This window comes from Simochromis diagramma, unplaced genomic scaffold (genome assembly GCF_900408965.1).
Source record: "Simochromis diagramma unplaced genomic scaffold, fSimDia1.1 OVJJ01000816.1, whole genome shotgun sequence".
Lineage (NCBI taxonomy): Eukaryota > Metazoa > Chordata > Actinopteri > Cichliformes > Cichlidae > Simochromis > Simochromis diagramma.
Window position 1 is genome coordinate 19,783,551 of NW_024386908.1, and position 18,881 is coordinate 19,802,431.

General features: G+C 42.3%; 2 protein-coding genes across 9 annotated transcripts; one reads left to right on the forward strand and one right to left on the reverse strand.

Moving 5' to 3' along the window:
• Window positions 1-3,005: 3,005 nt before the first annotated feature.
• Window positions 3,006-9,291, reverse strand: dclre1c (DNA cross-link repair 1C, PSO2 homolog (S. cerevisiae)). 3 transcript variants are annotated; one of them, XM_040035946.1, is made up of 15 exons: window positions 8,804-9,291; window positions 8,668-8,719; window positions 8,265-8,349; window positions 8,108-8,167; window positions 7,926-7,981; window positions 7,161-7,262; window positions 6,922-6,994; window positions 6,470-6,610; window positions 6,029-6,130; window positions 5,671-5,807; window positions 5,533-5,587; window positions 5,009-5,097; window positions 4,749-4,846; window positions 4,422-4,496; window positions 3,006-4,189 (listed from the first exon to the last, which is right to left on the reverse strand). In XM_040035946.1, the coding sequence occupies exons 1-15, from the start codon at window positions 8,910-8,912 to the stop codon at window positions 3,567-3,569; spliced, it is 1,857 nt and encodes a 618-aa protein (XP_039891880.1). In that variant the 5' UTR covers window positions 8,913-9,291; the 3' UTR covers window positions 3,006-3,566. The 3 variants fall into 3 exon arrangements, with proteins under 3 accessions (XP_039891880.1, XP_039891879.1, XP_039891881.1); XM_040035945.1 differs by having other exon boundaries at window positions 3,006-4,192; window positions 8,804-9,289; XM_040035947.1 differs by lacking the exon at window positions 8,108-8,167 and having other exon boundaries at window positions 3,006-4,192; window positions 8,804-9,289.
• A 1,465-nt stretch (window positions 9,292-10,756) lies between these two features.
• tmem243b (transmembrane protein 243, mitochondrial b) lies at window positions 10,757-18,816 on the forward strand. Of its 6 annotated transcripts, none has more exons than XM_040035967.1 (6): window positions 12,047-12,201; window positions 12,777-12,873; window positions 15,625-15,798; window positions 16,025-16,075; window positions 17,033-17,137; window positions 17,221-18,816. In XM_040035967.1, exons 3-6 carry the CDS (start codon window positions 15,721-15,723, stop codon window positions 17,338-17,340), a joined length of 354 nt encoding a protein of 117 aa, XP_039891901.1. In that variant the 5' UTR covers window positions 12,047-12,201; window positions 12,777-12,873; window positions 15,625-15,720; the 3' UTR covers window positions 17,341-18,816. The 6 variants fall into 6 exon arrangements, with proteins under 6 accessions (XP_039891900.1, XP_039891901.1, XP_039891902.1 ...); XM_040035963.1 differs by having other exon boundaries at window positions 12,049-12,201; window positions 15,524-15,798; XM_040035966.1 differs by lacking the exons at window positions 12,047-12,201; window positions 12,777-12,873 and adding an exon at window positions 10,757-10,866 and having other exon boundaries at window positions 15,524-15,798.
• Window positions 18,817-18,881: the final 65 nt, after the last annotated feature.

An 18,881-nucleotide genomic window follows, 5' to 3' on the forward strand; every position in this document is an offset into this window, starting at 1 on the left:
AGTCATTATGCAAATGTATTGTCTATAAGGTTGGAGAAACCTGCAGTCAGTCACTTGGATGAGTGACGAAACGTTTCTCCCACTGAAAACGCTACGTCCAGATGAACAGAATCAACTTTTGGCGACTGTCTACAAACACTTGCAGTTTGACTCAGACTGTCTGCAGTTGCTCTTGGATTGATTGGCGAAGGTTTGCAAATAATTTGACCGATTGCCAATACAATGCTATCATTCAGTCATTTTGCACCACTTAGTGCAATTCATCTGCAATGCATCTCAAAGCAGCACGGGACTCAGCTGGCTGCAGAATGGTTATGTTCCTATACAAATACCGGGTTGCTCAGCGCCTGTTTCATTCTGCTGTTAAATTGCCGTCCTGCAGCAACTATGTCACTATTTGTGGAAGATTTTCTGTTTGAAGTCTATGAAGTGCCTATGTGGCAACAGATTTTTGAATGCTTCACTGCAGTTAACTGCCCTATCAGCACAAACAGACTGCATGTGATTGCCAACTTCAGCAACTTAAGCCCATCTTATTTTCATGATTTCATTTTAAAGTTCACTGCACACGGCCACAGTAATGCTGGCCTTGCTGTGGACTCCAACCAAACTTTGGCATACTATGACGTAAATGTTGCCTTCACCAGTTGTTGTAACCACAGATGTAAACTATAAAGAATGGGCGTGGCTCCCCAGGAACAAGAAGTGGAATAACCCTGCATTCTTTCTTATGGCCAGCAGGGGGCAACCCATCTTGTAGGGGAAAATGAAGTTTAGGGGAAATTGCTCCACTTCACACTTCCTTTATGACCTGCTGATGATTTTATGGTCTCAGGTGCAAACCTAAAGTTTGACTGAATAAAACATGATGCTCATTTTATATAGGTTTTGATCCGATTGGGGTAAAAATAGTGCAGTCTACGACCTGTGAGTAAGAAGTTGCTGTCTATCTTACTTGAATAATACCTTAGTTACCTAAAAACCATACTATACAAGTTCAAGGAAATTCCCTGGAATTTATACGCCTCCTCAGAGTATTCACACATAAATGAAACTGAGTAGGAAACCTGCCGTCATCCAGCTTCAGTGGTGCTGGTGTTGTGCCAAAAAGTGATTTCCAATGTTTGCGCGTGTTTTTTTATGTGTAATATCGTTATGTATGTTGCTAGACTTTGGTGAACAGAGGGGTTATATATAAAATTAAAAAATTACCTGTTTCTCAAGTATCTTTGTGACTGTGTTATTGCACTTACATTATAATCAATCAGCTCCCTTTTGTCCACTTAAAATATATTTACAGAACTATTTTCACATTTGTTGCAATTTCAGCTGTCCTCTTGGCCATAAGTAAGTAAAAGAGACATTTTTAAAGTCATCAATATTTTTTTAACTGCATACATAAAGGATACATAAAAGTCACTGCCAAAAAGTGATTGCGGCTTCTACCTTGTTACAGGAATGTTGTTTGTTGCTCCAGATGACGTGATATCATTCATGAGGGATACATTTGACATATGTTTCACATATTATACACCAACAAGTTATTTATAGCAGTTTAAATACAATCAATCAGTTTTTGGCACAACACCGGCTCTCTCCTTCTCCTCAAAGTTTCAGTGGACGACATCTTGATCCACATTCGGCAGTTATTATTTTGATTTTCTAAAGCAGCTCTTCCAGCTTCTAAAATGTGAAAATCTGCCACAAATCTTTGATGTTGGGCAAAGTGTGGTGGTAGTCGTGATGAAAAAATTTCTAGCATTCACTGTAAACCTTATGAACCGCATTCATTTATGGTGTTAATTACCTTTGAGTTTTAGATCAACTGTAAAAAGCTTTTTTGTTTCTGTCTGTAAATAAATCAGACGACCATGTGTCTAAAGCCATCAGGAGAAAACCAGCAGTTAAGTTCACTTTTAACCCCCCGTGTTATATGTTAGAAGCACGATACAGACGATAACAGTCCGACTGTCGCTCTGACAGTTGATAATTATTTTTTCTGAGTTCCAAGCAGATTTTATGAAGCATGTAAATTTTGAAGGACAAAAGCTTCAGGTAAGTTGGTTCGTTTCCTTTATTTCCACTGTGGCTTCTGGAGAAACAGAGAGGAAAACTCCAGGGCTGGAAAGACAAGGGACGTTAATCTGATCCATGTATGTGTTTGGACCATGGAAAGAAGCCAGAGTACTTGGAGATATCCATCCAGATAATAGGTGGAGCACAACTCCACACATCAGGACAAAGGCTGGATTCAAACCCCAGCAGCGGTACTCAGCACTGTGCAAAAGTGCTGAAACGTAGAAAAAAAAAGCACTTGAACACACCGAGTGAATAAGGCTGGTAGCAAAAAAGCCCTTTGAGTGAGAGTCCTCACTTGGTTACCTGCTAAATTAGCCTAGAAACTAGAATTATTGGTCAGACAGTTGCATTAAAAATCCTTCAACAGCACCAACAAGGTGCAGACGTCCAGTTCTGGGACTTCAGTAAGCTGAAGTGAAGCTGAGCAGATAGCTAGCAGCTGTTTCACATGCAGCTGGAAAAACCTGGTTTAAAGCTGAAATGATTCCAACTCAGTTTCTATAGAGTAAAGATTTGCTTTATTATTGTTATACAGAATATATTTGTAGTTTTGGAATTTTTGATGATGTCATCATGGACAGTAAAAATGATTCCGTTTGAGCTGCTGTGTATTACACAACCACAGCTTTGGTCGAGCAATTCTTCCACTTATTTTAGGAATTATCGGAAAAAAAAAAAAAAAAAACTCGCAATGTCTGGCATTTTTACTGCTTTTTCCCATCAAACACAACATTTGCCTCTGTCAGTGCGCCCCAGGGTGGCTGTGGCTACAATGTAGCTTGCCATCACCAGTGTGTGAATGTGTGTGTTTGTTGTTGGATGACTGGATGTGTAAAGCGCTTTGGAGTCCTTAGGGACGAGTAAAGCGCTATACAAATACAGACCATTTACCATTTTGAGTTGAATAATCAGCCATAACACCTGAGTTAAAAATAAATATTTTATTTGTTTCTGGAACAAAACTTTACCTTTAATGCAAACATTCCCCTCTTGTTGTCAGCAGCTGAAGCAGAACAAACCACAAACTGCCAGCAGAGAGGGAACGAGTGTCAGCTGTGACCTGCACAGGTGCAAGAATCCACCAATAGGCTTAAAGTGCGCAGGAACGAGTGTGTGGTTTAACAAACTGAAGTCTGTGGGGTTTGGAGGCCAACACTGACGCTGGAGGAGAGGACGTTTCAGCTCAGCCTGCAGAAGGAATGTGACGGCTTAAGGGTCTAAGTGAGAACGACAGGTCTGAAGAAAATTACGTTAAAGTTTGGTCTATGTATGCTCTCTAATTAGGCTGAGAAACTCTTCATGCTGGAAGCAGGTACTGAATGCATGTTAACCTCTCCTCCAGCCCCAGTGTGCTAGTGGGGGATCTCAGAGCTGGAGGTTCGTCACTAAAACAGAGGTAGCTGTGTAGTTTGCTTGTTTTGGCCTCGTCCGGCTGCTTTTTAAGGCTTTACTTTTCTAGTTTGCACAGTTTTTTTAGGAGCTCCCCATTAATGTTCGGTTCTGTAGTCCAGAGCCCTGATGTCCTCTCCTGCAGCCAGCTTCCTGTACAACTGAGACAGCTCATCACGCCGCGGCACCTTCGACTCCGGCGTGCAGGGAATATCAAAGTCTGACGACTGCTGAGACTCCGATTGGATGATTCCATCATCCCCCTCCTCCCTCTGCTTCTGCCCATCCAGCTCTGGTTGGATGATCAGGGTGTCGGGTAAACACGAGTCCATGTTCTGAGAGGAATGATTGGACTGCGAGCCGGACAGTGTCAGGCTGAAGCCATCGGGGGCAGTTTCTTCGTCACTGAACAGATCGGGTGTCTGCGAGCCCGTCATCTCAGAGCAGCAGGACTGTGGTTGGCTCCTGAGGCTGTTCTGGCTGTCGGTCAGAGTCTCGGTGGTGAAGAAGTCCTCCCACCTCGGAGGCTGAGATGAAATGTCCTCCGGCTGTCCGGCTCCAACCTTTTCCTCGTCACCTTGCTGCTCCTCCTCCTCCTCCTCCTCGCCGTTGGACTCAGTGCAGTCGACGTAGTTATGAGCAGCAGGCTGGGCATCGGTAATGGTCAGCGGTAAAGACTCCTCCACACACACAGGGAGTGCTGTTGTTTCGGGAGTTCCCTCTACTTATAGAACAAAAAAAACAAAATCAAACAAACAGTAACGGTGAAGTACTCAGGGCAAAAAAATACTGCAACATGACATCACTTCCTGTCGTGACATTCATATCCTACAGCGCTCAGGAAAATTAAAGGGCCTACTCGATCATCTCAGCTGAACTTCCTCAGACCCCGTGAATCCATTTCAGCTGCTTTGGTGCAAATCAAAGTGACAGCAAGTAACTTGCAGGTTTACCTTTTTGTACTCCCAACTTCTTCCTCACTGGTGCCACATCAAGCCCATCAAACAGCTCATCATCGCTCTCTGACTCTGAACACACAAACACACATCAGCCTTGTTTTAATGACTGGTCTATCTTATTGAAGCACCACGGCACATTCCTGCCTGTTGTTCAAACGCTTATAAAAGCGTCGCCTCCTGTGTTTGTGTGAAGAAGCTGAATGAAGGGCAACGCGTGAGAGGCAAACACTGGGCCAAGCAGTGATCTGTAAACAAGCGTGTGGCGGCAGGCCCGCGTGCTGTTATGGAGAGCACCTGTCATTATGAGTGTGTTTGTGTTACCACAAGTAGGTCGCTGCACCCTGCTGCGTTTGAGGACTCCCAGAGGTTTGTAAACAAACGCCGCCTCATCAGACTGCTTCCTGCACATCAGCTTCAACCTGATCAGACATGCAGAAATGGCGTCGTGTTAAACTGTTAGATTATTGAATAAAGACAGCAGTAAAACCTTTTAAAGTTACCCCAAGTTACATTTGATTATAAATCAAGTAAAAGTAAGTTTAGACTTTTACATTTGTACAATTAAAATGAAGTCGACTCACATCTGTGTGACTTCAGTCAGTGTTCGACCAATGGGGATGACACTGGGGTAGATGTTCACCGGCTGGAGGTATGACAGGAAGTCCTTAATCTGAAAACCAGGAGAAGCATAGCAACAGAAACAACATGAAGTCCTTTTAAAGTGGACTACTCTTCCAGCTTTGACTCTGATACAGCAGCTTTGCATGATTCACAGTTCAAAACAATTCTTACTGATATCATAGTAGTTCTTAGTGCAGTCTTCTTCTGATTGGCTGCCCCTCATAAACAAAAGGTTTGAACAGCAAATGGGTGGGGCTTTGGTTTCATTGTCCAAACAGAAATAAACATGGCCTCAAACATCAGCACTGATGCGACACAAGTATATATCTACTCATCATGGGCAAGGAAAATTGAGATAATTTGGGGTTTTTAATTCTCCGAACTGTTTTCCGAACCAGAATGGAGTGATTGTTTAGCACACATCTTTAATGACTTCAAACAAGAAGGTCCAAATACAATACTGTGTGAGTGGAAGTGCGTTTACCTCGGAGTAGGAGGAGTGGAAGCTGAAACAGGCTCGGTATGAACTGCCTCCTGTCCTGCATAAACACACAAAAATACATTTGGAGCACAAAACCAAACTTTATTTCTAGTGAGTGCATGACGCTGGAGCTGTTCTTACTTTATTATGACGCTGGTCTTCTTGGTTCTTTCTCCAAACCACATCGTGGACGGTTTGATGCTGATGATGCGAAGAGGCGTCCCATCAGCAGCCGTGCATCCACACGGCAGCCGGTTTCCTTGGAAAAACTCTTCATCCTACAAACAAAAATCCCAGATAAAAACGTAGTGTCGCAGGAACAGAAAGAATGAAAGAAGAAAAGATTTAGGTTTTGTATCAGAAGTGGAAATGGTTTGTTATCGTAAGCGCAGAACTACCACAAAGTTGTTTTTCAGAAATATTGGAGGTTCAGGAAAACAAATCTAAACTTCTGAAGTAAAGGAACCACAAATTTGTTTGTGAGAGACTAAAACGGGACCTTTGGGTGTCGACAGGCGTGTATCTGAGTCCTGCGGTCGGTTGTCACATAGCTTAGGATCTCCGGCATCTTCTTGAACATCGCCAGAGTGTTGACGTGGATCTGCAGGAAAAACAGTGGACTTCATGTTACAGTGATGATTATGAGGTTAATATTTCCATCCATGCATCAGTTTCTCCCCATATTTGATGTCTGTGGTTTACCAGCTACTGAAGTTTTACCCACCATGCCTCTAAACTTTTCATTAATAAATACTCAATGTAGCTTCCATAACTGTGTTTTAACATGTTTTATTTTATTTTATTTATTTATTTTACTTTGCTTATGCTATTTGTATATGTACAGCACTTTGTGAACCCTTGTTTTATGTGAAAGTGCTTTATAAATAAAGCTGGTATGGTATGGTATGGTGATGAAGGACAGAAGGCTGACAAAAGAGACCTGTGTGTTGAACTCCTCTCCCAGGTTGATAAACAGGTACTCGTATCCATACGCAGCTTTACAGTTGAGCCACACAACGTGATGAGGACTCTGACTGATCCAGTTTCCAACCAACTCAGAGATTCCGGATAAACAGACCTCCTACGAACAAACAAACGAACACACACACACACACACACACACACACACACACACACACACACAGGCTCAAATACCGATTAAAATCATAGAAAACTGACTGCTTCTAATTCATCATAATCATGCTGAGTTATAACACAAGTTATAACAAACAAGATTTTTTAATGGAGGAAATTTCAGTGAGGTTATGACTTATTTACAATAAAAGGTTCATGTACTAAATATTAAGTTTGAGCGAGGTGTACTTAATGAACTGGCACCTGTCCCTGTGTGTTAACTGTATATCTCAGCAGTGACTGAAAACCAGCACGTACCCGCGATGGGATCTGGTAGAAGCGCGGGTCATAGAAGGTCGAGTCCAGATAGATGCTCTGAATGTCTTTGACCCTGTGAAGCGCGACACAGCGGCGTGAACTTAGTGCTCCAAAACAATCCGCATCTGAAGCTTACGTGAGCTGTCCAATCACAGCTCAAGAAGAAAACGCATTCCAGACACAGTGAATCAGAGAAACTCAGGATGAAACGAGGATGATGGCGATGTTTGGTGACTGACCTGCTGCCCGAGTGTAGGTGCTCCATTCTGGACACGTCTCCGAAAGGCAACCTGAAGTCCCCTGTATACAACACGTTTCCATGGGAACCCTCAAACAGGAACCTGCGATACAAACAAACTACCAATTTGTTTGGTCTCCGATTTTCTCACCTGATCATGTGACCCCTTTAAAGTGTACACAGAACGCATTTTGAATTCCTCGAAGTCACAGACGTTAAAGAGTGAAGTTTATTTAGCCGATTATGGAAAAATGAACAAAAACGGGAGCTTCAGACTGAGCAGGTGGGAGGGGAGGTGAAACTGAATTGTTTGTAGAAGAGATGTGTTTAAGTTCTCCTGGGTCTCCTGGTGTTTGTTATACTCTGTAACAAACCCACAAGGTTACATACTTTCTCTGTCAGTGCGCCCCAGGGTGGTTGTGGCTACAATGTAGCTTGCCATCACCAGTGTGTGAGTGTGTGTGTGAATGGGTGGATGACTGGATGTGTAAAGCGCTTTGGGGTCCTTAGGGACTAGTAAAGCGCTATACAAATACAGGCCATTTACCATTTGACCCTGAAGTCACCTTATATCATATATTTCCTGACCAGCTGTAACAAAACCTCAATAAGTAAAAGATCAGAAGATCTAAACAATAGATTTCTCTGTGTGAGTTGTGTTCTGAGTTGTGATTAAAGTTTTGGGTGTTTTGTAAAGGATCCGCATCAAGCTTGGGAAGAGTGAAATCCTCCAAACATACAAATGTTGGTGGAAAATTAAACTCACATGACGGAGCCGGGACAGTGACCTGCTGGAAGCAACGTCACCACGACCTCTTCTTTCTGTCAGGGTTAAAAACAACAAACTCACACATATGGATGACAGGTTGCATCTACAGCTACATGTCTGACTTTTAGTAGTTTCAAATTCGACACAGAGCCAGACGCAAACCGATGAGTACCCAGTACCTCTCCTGATGCTTCGTCCACGAGAGAAATCTGAGTCGGGCTCTCGAGCTCAAGAGGAAGCTGAACAGATGATTCATCAGGAGAGATAATGCACGTTATACAGCTTCTGTTTAAATATTTAAAAAACAATCTGATAAAAGCAGAGATGTGTACTCACGATGTATTCCTCCCAAAAAGCGTACTTTGGATTGTTCAGCAGCAGCTCTTTGGTTACAAAGGAGCAGTAAAGCCTCACAGTGCGACTGCAAACAACAAACTTATATTCAGCCCTGAGTTACATGCTCATTAAAGAAGTGTTAGGTTTTAATTTCACAGCAGGAACAATTCATCTTTCCGATCAACCACGGGGCTGCTTGATGCCCATAACGCCCACAACAAGCAGCTGAACTGCACCCTCTGTGACATAGTAACGTGTCACAGTAAGTTTAAAAGATGGTAAATTAGTGCAGAAATGTCACAATTGTAATTCTTCACCCGAAGTCTGAGACAAATCTCAACTTTGACTCAAATATCTGAGCATCACTGGATTAAATATCAGTTTAACAGCACCCAGGCTTCACCTGAACTGCAGCTTCCTCTTCAGCAGAGGTCCTTTCAGCCCTTTCATGTGATCTGTTCAGTGAAACAGAGAGGACACCCGCCATCAGGAGGCCACACATGTAATATGTACCGTTTCTAACAACTGTGCAGGCTCACCTTTGTGACAGTGGGAGAGGAAATATGCCCGGGCATGTAGGTTCTCCCTGTCGAACCGGTCCAGAGAGATGGTGGGGTACTCCTTCATCCGACCCGCAAACGAACTCATCTTCACTGCGACTATTTTATTTCAGTTTCCTGTTAATTGTTCATGCGTACTTAACTTAACGAAACCAACATATTTTTATTCCCAATACCGGTTTGTTTGTCCCGCCCACGGAACAGAGCTCCCCTTCTTCGCTTTATTTTTAAGACCATTTAGCCAGTACTACCGCCACCCAGTGTCAACACGAAGTCCTATATTCCTGTCGAGCTAGCGAACTCTTATCCAGTGGTATTTCATCAGAGTGAGTTTAAGATGCTCCAGTTTCTCATTTAACATTAATATAATTTTTCAGCCACCATCCCAGACTCTCTTTTCTTAATATTATTATCACCAGTGAGATGGCATGTCGTTTGTGGCCATCTAATGAAACTTTGTGACCGCTGCCCTCCAACGTAGAAGAAGAAAATTCATGGTTACCAGGTAACCAACAAGCGCAGGGTCCGTCCAAAAGTCGTCTACAGATCTTTTACTTAAAATAAAAAGTTTTGGTATCTGTCGCGCGTCTGTTGGCAGAACTCCATTTAAAAAAGCCAAATTATAACATTTTTCTAAATGCAAATGAATTTGATATTTTTATTTACTTCTTGTTGTTTTTGTCTCGATCTTTCAGCATGGCTTACATATGGACATTAATATTTCTGACGTTTTTTCTCAGAATTCTCCAAAACAATAAAGACGTGGCCACTTTTTCCCCGGTGGCCTAATCCTCTTCCGTACTTACATGTAATACAAAAAGAAAAATGTAATAGTTTGGGGGGCTATCCCAGCTACGGCCGAGAGGCAAAGGGTTTTAAATTGTTTAAAAGATTTTTAAAATAAAATGGAGCTTTTGGGATTATTTCAATGCCGAATTTACCGGAGGAACCGAATGATACGTTTAACATATTCTGCAGTATCTAAGGAGCTACTTTTTAATAAAATCTAAAATGAACTAAAATGATATTTAACCACTTTGTTAAGCCGATACCAGTTTTCAAGAAAGTCCAACAGAATATTTTTATTGCATTAGTATAAATACATACATACACACTTACATAAATAATACAAACTTAAATTTACAAAATACAGTATTTAAAATCCTGCTTGTAGGTATTAAATCGACATGACTTACTTCCAGCAAAATCCGATAACTAGCGGGGAGATCTGTTTGTATGGGCTTAAAACCTGGGCCCTTGTGCTTTTGTTTACATCAGGCTGGAGCCTTACTGTGACCTGTCGTGTTCACTGATAACTGAGCCAAAGTCCATGTGCAGAGCGGAAGGACGCTGACTGCAAATCTGGAAAAACGGAGCACCAAAGAATACAGATCAGATATTTTAGTAATTTAATCATATATATATATATATATATATATATATATATATATATATATATATATATATATATATATATATATATATAAATCATATTCTTTAACAGATGAATCAATTCAGCACTGAGCACACAGTTTTCTGAACCTGTAAACCATCTGAGCTCATATAATATGAAAATAATAGGGTTTTTATTTCCATGAGAGTTAGACAGTAGTTAGAAAAACCGATTTAATTATCAAACAATCAGTTTTACTGATGGTTTATAGATAATAATACTTGTGTAAGAAGTATGTTAGACTCAAGGCCCGAAAGTGAGTCACGTTATCTTGAAGTGAAGTTGTATTCTGAGAAAATGCTTCAGTTACGTCATTGCAGGAATTTATTTTCTAGAACAGATTTCAAGCAAGCATGAGTTTCTCTTTCTTTGGGTCTGTTTTGCTGGGGTTAATCTCAGGGCCTATCACACTGCCCTCATGTGATGCTAACATGAGGGGTGAGATTATGTATGGGCCCACTGCTTCTCAGATCTCAAGCTTCCCCCACCTCAAATCAAACCCAGTGGTTATTTAGCTGCCCCTGGAGTGTGTTTATGCTTATTAACTTGTAATTAAAGAAAGTTGATCCGGCCTTGCTACAGGCAGGAGGTGAGTGAAATACCATTACTTATATTACAGGACTGCTTTAAGCTGCTATGACAGAAGTCTTTTATTCTTCACACCGAACTCCATTCGGAGTTTGAGTGATTTAACTTAGCAGGGTGCTGAAATTGTTACGGGAAAATTTTGCTTTTAAATATCCAATTTTTTAAAAATCGTTTTTGTTTACCTGAAATCGTTGTTTTTTTTAAAGAAATGTTTTGTATAAAATAATATATTTACCGGGTTAAACTGCAAAAAACTTAATTTAAAAAACAATTTGTTAAAATAGCGTGCCTATTAGTGGCCACTGTTACATTACTCTTACTTTTTTTAGACACGGCGCTTTTGGTTATAAATGGCTTTCAAATTGCCAGTTTTGTTTGTGTGTTTGTTTGTTTTGTTGGTTTTTATGGAGTTCGGCCTAAGCGTCGGCCCAACAATAATTCCACTCGCCTTTAACAGCAGAGAGCTTTTAATGGAAACTGGAACTCCCAACATTTTGTATTTGCTGTTTCTTAGAGGGCGCTCGTGAGCTAGTCCGCAATGGACGGCGACACAAAAATGTAAATGTTGCCTTGTTACAATTATCTTCTAAAAATTTTCATCGTATTTTTAGACAAATATGTTTTTACAATGACAAACATCATTCTACTTTAATTTTTCACAGGTTTCAAGTGCAGTTAAAAAAGCATTTCTGTGCTCATTAGGGACGTCACAGCACCATTAGCAACTTTACGGCAGCTGCCATTTTGATTTCAGGCAAGAAGGCGGCAGCATCAGAGAATTTGTAGCAGCTACCTCTTTGTACCATTACGTTCACTCATCTAGGTCAACTAAATATTCCGAACACTTAAACGTTTCCACTATGTTTTATGTACGCATGTTTATCGTCCATAAATATGTGCCATCAAGAGTTGCCTACTGTCGTAAATACCTTACCAGGCAACTCAGCAAGCATTGGCAGAATAGGTAAATTTGTTTCACAGCGTGAAAAACTAAAACGTAGTGCCGTTTTATTTCAATTCAGACGCAGAATAGATACGGTGTTAGCGAATAATACAATAAAATGTGACCTTTTAAATCTATAAGCAAGTCTAAGTAACTATTTTAGCCGTGTACCTACACTCACTCCTGCTCGCTGAGGAGCGCCCCCTGTTGCGCTCCAGGGTGAAGTGCAGCCATTTTGAGTACAGCGGGACCGACAGGAAGTGGAATGGCTATCTTACTGATCGGCTGTGATAACAGCTCGATGCGGACCTGCCGGGCTTTAATTCCCTTTAACTGTGACCCTGATCGCTCTGAAGTTGATTCCCGTAGAGTCAACACAGAAGTGGGAGGCAGGTATGTTTCACTTGAAGATTTAGATTAGAGGAAGATTTTTTGGTAAATTTGTGGGCTCTTCTCGAGCAGCCGGGGAGCAGTTGTTTGGAGTTAGCTTAGCTCAGATCACCCGCTTCGGTGCTGGCCCTATCACGGGTAAATCTCAGGTTAGCTTACACTACTGAAGGCAGCTTTAAGGTTACCGTCTTCTTTCCATTTCTATGCATGCTTAATAATATTAATGGCTAAGATACGAGCTCTTCTCCAGCGTTTTCTCCTCGTAGTGCTAACATATGGTCGTTAACCCTCAGGTGAAGCTAATGAGCTGTTTTGAGTGAACTTGAGCGATTACAGACACGATAAGCTATATACTGAGCCCGCAGAGTGCACAGCATCAATTTGAGTCAGACTATGTTTTCAAAGCAGATTAAAGCTCTTTAATTTCTCTGTGTTGGAGGACAGTTCAATGCTAAAGACTTTGAGATTTCTGGAAATTGGTATTTACTGAAACAATAATGATTACTAACAAGTTATTTTCAGTAATTCCCCGTGTTTTTTTTTTTTTGTTTTGTTTTGTTTTGTTTATTTTTATGCAGCTTGTCTGTGGTTTTATGTCCCTGTAACTTGAAGCCAACCATTACTGACAAGAGAGAGGTTTTTGACCAAAACTGTGGTCCTGCTAACATTTCAGAGGTAAATAATCAAACCTTCATCACCCGGGACTTCGCTGTCAGGCTGTTTGTGCTTAATGCTTTTTTCATTGCAGTAACACACTGTTTACATTTATTAAGCTCTGAGCTCTGTAAAACGTGTAGCACTCTACAAACATTTGTCCAGGGTAAAGCTGATCGATCACAGCTGTGGGAACGTGGTTCCTATCGAGAGTTCTCCTTGGAACCTTTCTGCTGGTGCCACAGTTGCACAAGAGCAGGATGATTGAAGTGTGCACGACACAAGCAAAGAAAGGACATCAGATAACACCGGTGTGTTTGTACCGTGAAAACACAGGCGCACTCAACTGTCGCGCCACATCTTGTCTGAGATCGAAACAAGTGATCTCAGAAACGTGGCATTTACAGTGGAATGGAGTTTAAAAATCAGTTTTAATCATGTTTGATGAGTTTAAAAACTTTCTAAAGTCAGAGGTTTGTGAGAAAACCGTACATATTAAAGCAGCACACATTTGACAAAGATTTTACAGTTTTTCTGCTCATAAATCTGATGTTATAGCCTTATACTTTTTCCTGGCAAATTCTCGCCGTACTCTGAGAATGACCACTGTTTTATGACTACACAACCTCTGTCTCCTCCTTAGTTTTGCCTGTATCAGTCCTGGTGTGTCTTCATGTGTTTTAAAGTGCAGATTTAGATATTTTCCTCTGATTTGTGCCGGTATGAAGCTGCTGTGTTTGCGTTCTTCCTTCTGGATTTATCGGGGTGTCATTTTTGTTTTTCAGTGCCTCTGTTCAGACTCTGGGTTTCTTGTTAAGCGGCCTAGTGAATCACAAGGCTTAGGAGGAATGTCGCCTTGGGCCGACTGTACACTCGGTGATAAAGGAGCTGTTGTTTTGCACTCTTGTTTTTTCTGCTGAGAAAGCTCTGCTGAGGGTTTTATTTCCTTTCCTGCCGCCTTCTCACCCAGAAAAGAAGAAACGTCTGCAGCCGCCTTTATGAAAGTGGTGCTTGAATCTGCTGAGAGGATGCATCTGTGCCCATGTGGCGATGTCGTCACCCTGCAGGCTCACATTTTATAGCTTTAGTAAAGTTTAGCTCCACATTGCCAGTATTTCCTGTTAAGGCCCTCAGACTGCAGAGGAGTGACTCAGTGATCAGTGGGACAGCCACTGTGGGCACCACAGTCTAACGTCCACATCTTGGTTTTGTTAATTTTTCTAAAACCAGCTTTGATATCGGAGTCTGAAGAAACTACACCGGATAAAATCTGTGACAGAAACGTGCGCTGGTGCCGCCGACCTTTGACAGCAGACTCCTCTTCCAGGATTCAAGGAGCTTTATTGTCATTTGCATCACATGTTAACATGAGGTGGAACGAAATTATGTACACACGGTCCCGGAGCTAAAAGAAACAAAATAATGAAGAAACAGAATTTAAAAAAAAAAAAAAAAAAAAAAAGTAATAAATAAGTAGTTGTTTGTTGTTTTTGTTTTTTTTAACAAACAGAATAACAAGTAATAAAAAAATACGATAAATAAGTATTGCGACCTCTGAGTTAAAATATTTCCTAATATGCTGATCCTTTTTAAAACACTCATGAACTATATTTGTTTTTTCTTTAGTCAGGAACTCTCCTGAGATGAAACTCTTTATTTTTGTAACGTCATCAAAGATAACAAAAACAAACAGGATAAAATTAAAATCCGAGCACGAAACGCCAAGCTGCTATGTGCTTTATAGATGGAATTCTCTAATAAACACTTTAAGTGTTTTTAAAGGCTTTACTAAGGTGCAACACAGGAAAATCTGCAGCCTGGGAGAGCCTGGAGGAGGCCGCTGTGTCACCAGTGTAAAGATTTAGCGGTAAATGTGTCCTTATTGGTGTTTTTATAACAACAGAAAATAAAATGGAACGGGCAATGAGGCTGCAGGAGGGTTTATAAGTCGGGAGGCCCGAGGTTCCATTTTATTTATTTTATTTTCTGTTTTTATCACTGCATCCCTCATGGGGCTTTCAAAGCTTCTGTTAGAGAACAGGCATTGCTGCTTCTGGGGGGATCAGGTGGAATCTTCTTCCAGATGTGGCTGGCTTCTCTGTGCCTCAGCCACAGCTGTCACTTTGTTTTCTATATGAAGTGAATTCTGCTGTGTATGAAATATTAATGGTGTTCATAAGAACTGTGCAGCAGTAGGTGTTTGTTTCAGTTTCACTGCAGAAGCAGAGCGATGTTTTCTGCTTCTCCTCCCGGTTTTCCGTCACACTGTAAAGTAGTGAGGTCAGCGTGTGAGCAAGCAGCGACAGGCTCATGATCTCACTGAGCGGCCTGTGAACCGCCAGACTAACGACACACTGTAGCTCACAGCTCTTTAAAGGAGTCTGTGAGGTTTTGATTTGAGCTTCCTCTTTCTGTACCATTCACTGTATCGATATCAGCAGCTGTGGTTTGTTATCTATCCTAAACAAAGAGGAAGTGAAGCAAGAGGAACTACAGTGTAAATCTTTCTGACGTATCCTTTGATTGGCGGCGGCAGCAGCGGCTGACCACTACTGACAGACAATCACGTCGTTCCTCTGAGAGAAACTTTGACACTCTGATATTTAATGCTTTTCAGGGAGCGCTGCCCATGCTGCCTCTTGTTAACAGTCTCTGTTTTCTGTCACTAAAGTGAAGGAGGAGCAGCAGCAGCCTACCTGGTCCCTTTAGCCCACACCTCTATAATGTCCCCACGGCTCCGCCCACACTGACCGTCTTCTCCCCGGCGTGCAGAAAGAGACGGCTAGTATGCAGCAGAACTGTCGCAGCTTTTCCACGAAGTGGCGCTGCTGAGAAACGATCAGTCGGGGCTGTACTGCCGGCGCCGCCATGGATGACTTCACTACAAGGACGTATGGCACGAGTGGCCTGGACAACAGACCGCTGTTTGGAGAGACGTCCGCTCGGGTATGATGTCAGCCATTACTGATGTTTCTGCAGGAGAGCGACTGGGCTGTGTATAAAGAGCAAAAGCTGCTGAGGACTACTTTCAGCAGCGGATTAATCTGAATATTTATTAACTGTTGCTTGTACTGAAGTAATTCATTAGAGTCACTTTAGCTGAAAATGATCAGGTCTGATCAGCAGTGCGTAATCCTCAGGGTGATGCACTCATCTGATCTGTTTCTTGCAGGATCGAATCATCAACACGGCGGTGGGGGGATTTACGTCTGTGGTGGTTCTGGTAAGTTCCGCATCGTTCATACAGACCTAAAAAATGTCACCACACCTGCTCTGGCACACAGGAAGAAGCCGCTCCTGAGTGGGCGGAGGTGAAACCAGCCAGTCTAGCAGCTGCTGCTCTTCTCCTCTCAGTGCAGTGTCTCAATCTTTTTTTTTTTTTTTTTTTTTTTTTGTCCCTGAGCACATCTGTCCATCAGCCAGAGACCTCTTTGATCTAAAACCCATGCTGCTGGTGTCCTGAGACAGAATTACAAAGCCTGACCTTGCCTGTCTGTCTGAAGCTCAGAGTATGGCTAATGATTTGTCAATCACAAGCTGTGAACCAATGAGCATACCTCAGGTAACCCTCCTTTCAACCAAACCAAACCAAAGTTCACCAGCTTTTATCTTTTCTTCAGTGTGCCTAAAAACGTGGGACTGAGCCAGTAAGTTTATCAGAAAAGTGTTTCCCGAGGGTCAGCGACATCTCGCCCTGGAGCTATCGGCCATATTGGATGTGATATTAAAAACAGGTCGTGAGGGGAGAATGTTGTTCCCAGACCTGGTGTTGCTAGGTGAAATCGCAGCTGTCTATGGTTTCCTGTAGGCTGCACACGAGACATCAGCATATCTGCAAACACTCACTGAGTGGAACGGCATTAAAACCCCAAAAAGTGGGGGGCAAACAGAAAATGGAACATTCACCTTCAAAGTAAAAGTTGCACATTTTGAAACATGAGCCCTGAGATGAAACCCTTACTTTGAAGGATAACGCTTTCAGTTTGTGTCGCATGACCAGAATGGACAAGTTCATGTCAGCTGACTGCAAAACGGTTGCACGACCAAAAGTGTTAGCAACCACAGCTATCAGAATTCTTTACCGACTGTCGCTTCATGCAGGTTGTGCTCAAAAGAACGTACAGAAGAGTGACGTATGTTCACTAGCATGTATTTTTATTCATGAGCATTTGTTTTGCAGGTGACTGTCATCTGTTCCTTTGTGTTTCCCACGATGCCTCCACGGCCGCTGAACATCTTCTTCGCCGTGTGCATCCTGCTGACCTGCAGCTCCACATTAGTGCTGGTAAACAAACATGGCCAAATGCTCACGCAAAGGTCGCCGGGTCACAGAAGGGAGCCTTTAAACATCTGTTCTCTGTCTTGCAGATATTCTGGTACCGGCAGGGCAACCTGGAGCCCAAATTCAGGAATCTGATCTACTTCATGCTGGCGTCCATCGTGCTGCTGTGTATATGTGCCAACCTCTACTTCCATGACGTCAGGTAAAGGCAGGGCCAAGGAAGCGGGAACAAGGGAACACGTGGCCTTCATGAGCAGGACCAGCGTGAAGGAGTCACATGACCAAAATAATAACTGTTACATAAACTTGAACCTGGTGTGGAATCAGCACCAGTGGGAACTGTGCACAGAGACTTGACTCAGTGTGGGATGATGATGTACTGTAAGAGGCAACAAACTGCTGGAGCACAACACACAGTCGACTGTTTACACGCACGAAAAATCCACCTCTGATTCTCAGAGTCGCTTTAAATCTGACGTCTTTTACATTTATCTTTCCTACACTCTCACGTTTGCTCTGCAGTTCTTTAAAGATATGAGTTTTGATCATTAAACTCCAACAAAACGCCATCAAAGGTCCCATTACCAGGACAGCAGGAGGCAGGAATGCAGGCTGGATGTCAGAGAGCTCCTTTACTCACCAGCTTTGCTCTGTTTTTTCCCACCCTACTCATATTTAAGGGGCCGACAACACCAGAGAGGAAGTGTCCAAAAACAAAACCTGTAGTTCCTCTAGTGGCCACTAGAGGCTGACACCAGCAGTGTGTCGGTAGACTCCCTTGTTAAACCACAGAAATAAACATATTTTTATCCTGATACACTGTTCAAACCTTTAACAGCTGCAGCAGAGATGAACCATGGTGGTGCCCAACAAACCTGAGACGTCACAATGGCCATGTCCATCTTTCATATACAGACTGTGGACATTATGAAGGCATAAACATGTTTTATCCTAAATCTACTTCCAAAGTGGACTCTTCAGAACAATTCAAACATTCAAACATGGAGAAGCTCACAAAGGGAACAAAGGACCAGGCCACTGTCATACCATAACCTCATCTTATCTGTTAGTCTGAGAATCTGCTAATTATGGATTATAGTATGCCCCTTCTCAGGAGAGAAAATGGAAGCTAATGGTGGTGTGTGGTCTGGTACCATTAATTAATATAAAAACCCATAGTGGTGCATTCAGGGGGCTTTTTGTCCTCAGCCCAAATTCAGATGTATTCTGCTGCTGTTACCTGCTCAGGTGAGAACCAGGTGGGCTTTTCCTCTAACCTGGATGCAGGCTGTGAGCATGGAGGGAAGCAGCTGTTCAGTACTGTAGACGTTAGCAGGCGGCTGTAGCAGCACATTGGAAATATGCAAACCTGTGTTTTCTCCGTCTGTCGGCTTCTGATAACCGTGTATGTAATTACTGTCCACATGTGGCTGAGAGGATTTTAAGTTGGATTTAAATGCCGAATTACACCGACTGCCAATTCTTTGCACTAAGCATTTCTAAATCACACACACTCTCTCTCTACCCTTTTTCTCTCTCAGGCCAGCTGTAGCACCAGTGGAAATGAATGAAAGCTTTGTAAATGGCTTTACCCATAAAGCTGTGTCACTGTTATTAATCTGGCTGTTTCAGATCCATTCAGTCCTCAAGCATCCATTCCTCCTGCTGCTCCTGCTTTATGACCTGTTATTCATATAAGGTTTTCAGTTTTCCAATTTTCCAAAAAACACCATCGAGGGTTTAAAAG

Excerpts from the sequence above, each read along its gene's own strand:
- dclre1c (XM_040035945.1), bottom strand. The coding sequence starts at position 8,912 with ATGAGTTCGTTTGCGGGTCGGATGAAGGAGTACCCCACCATCTCTCTG. Across the intron at positions 8,720-8,803 it reads CCTCTCCCACTGTCACAAAG|ATCACATGAAAGGGCTGAAA; the intron begins GTGAGCCTGCAC and ends TTCACTGAACAG. Across the intron at positions 4,497-4,748 it reads GGTGCAGCGACCTACTTGTG|AGTCAGAGAGCGATGATGAG; the intron begins GTAACACAAACA and ends TTGTGTGTTCAG.
- tmem243b (XM_040035966.1), top strand. The coding sequence starts at position 15,721 with ATGGATGACTTCACTACAAGGACGTATGGCACGAGTGGCCTGGACAAC. Across the intron at positions 16,076-17,032 it reads TTACGTCTGTGGTGGTTCTG|GTGACTGTCATCTGTTCCTT; the intron begins GTAAGTTCCGCA and ends TTTGTTTTGCAG. Across the intron at positions 17,138-17,220 it reads GCAGCTCCACATTAGTGCTG|ATATTCTGGTACCGGCAGGG; the intron begins GTAAACAAACAT and ends TCTGTCTTGCAG.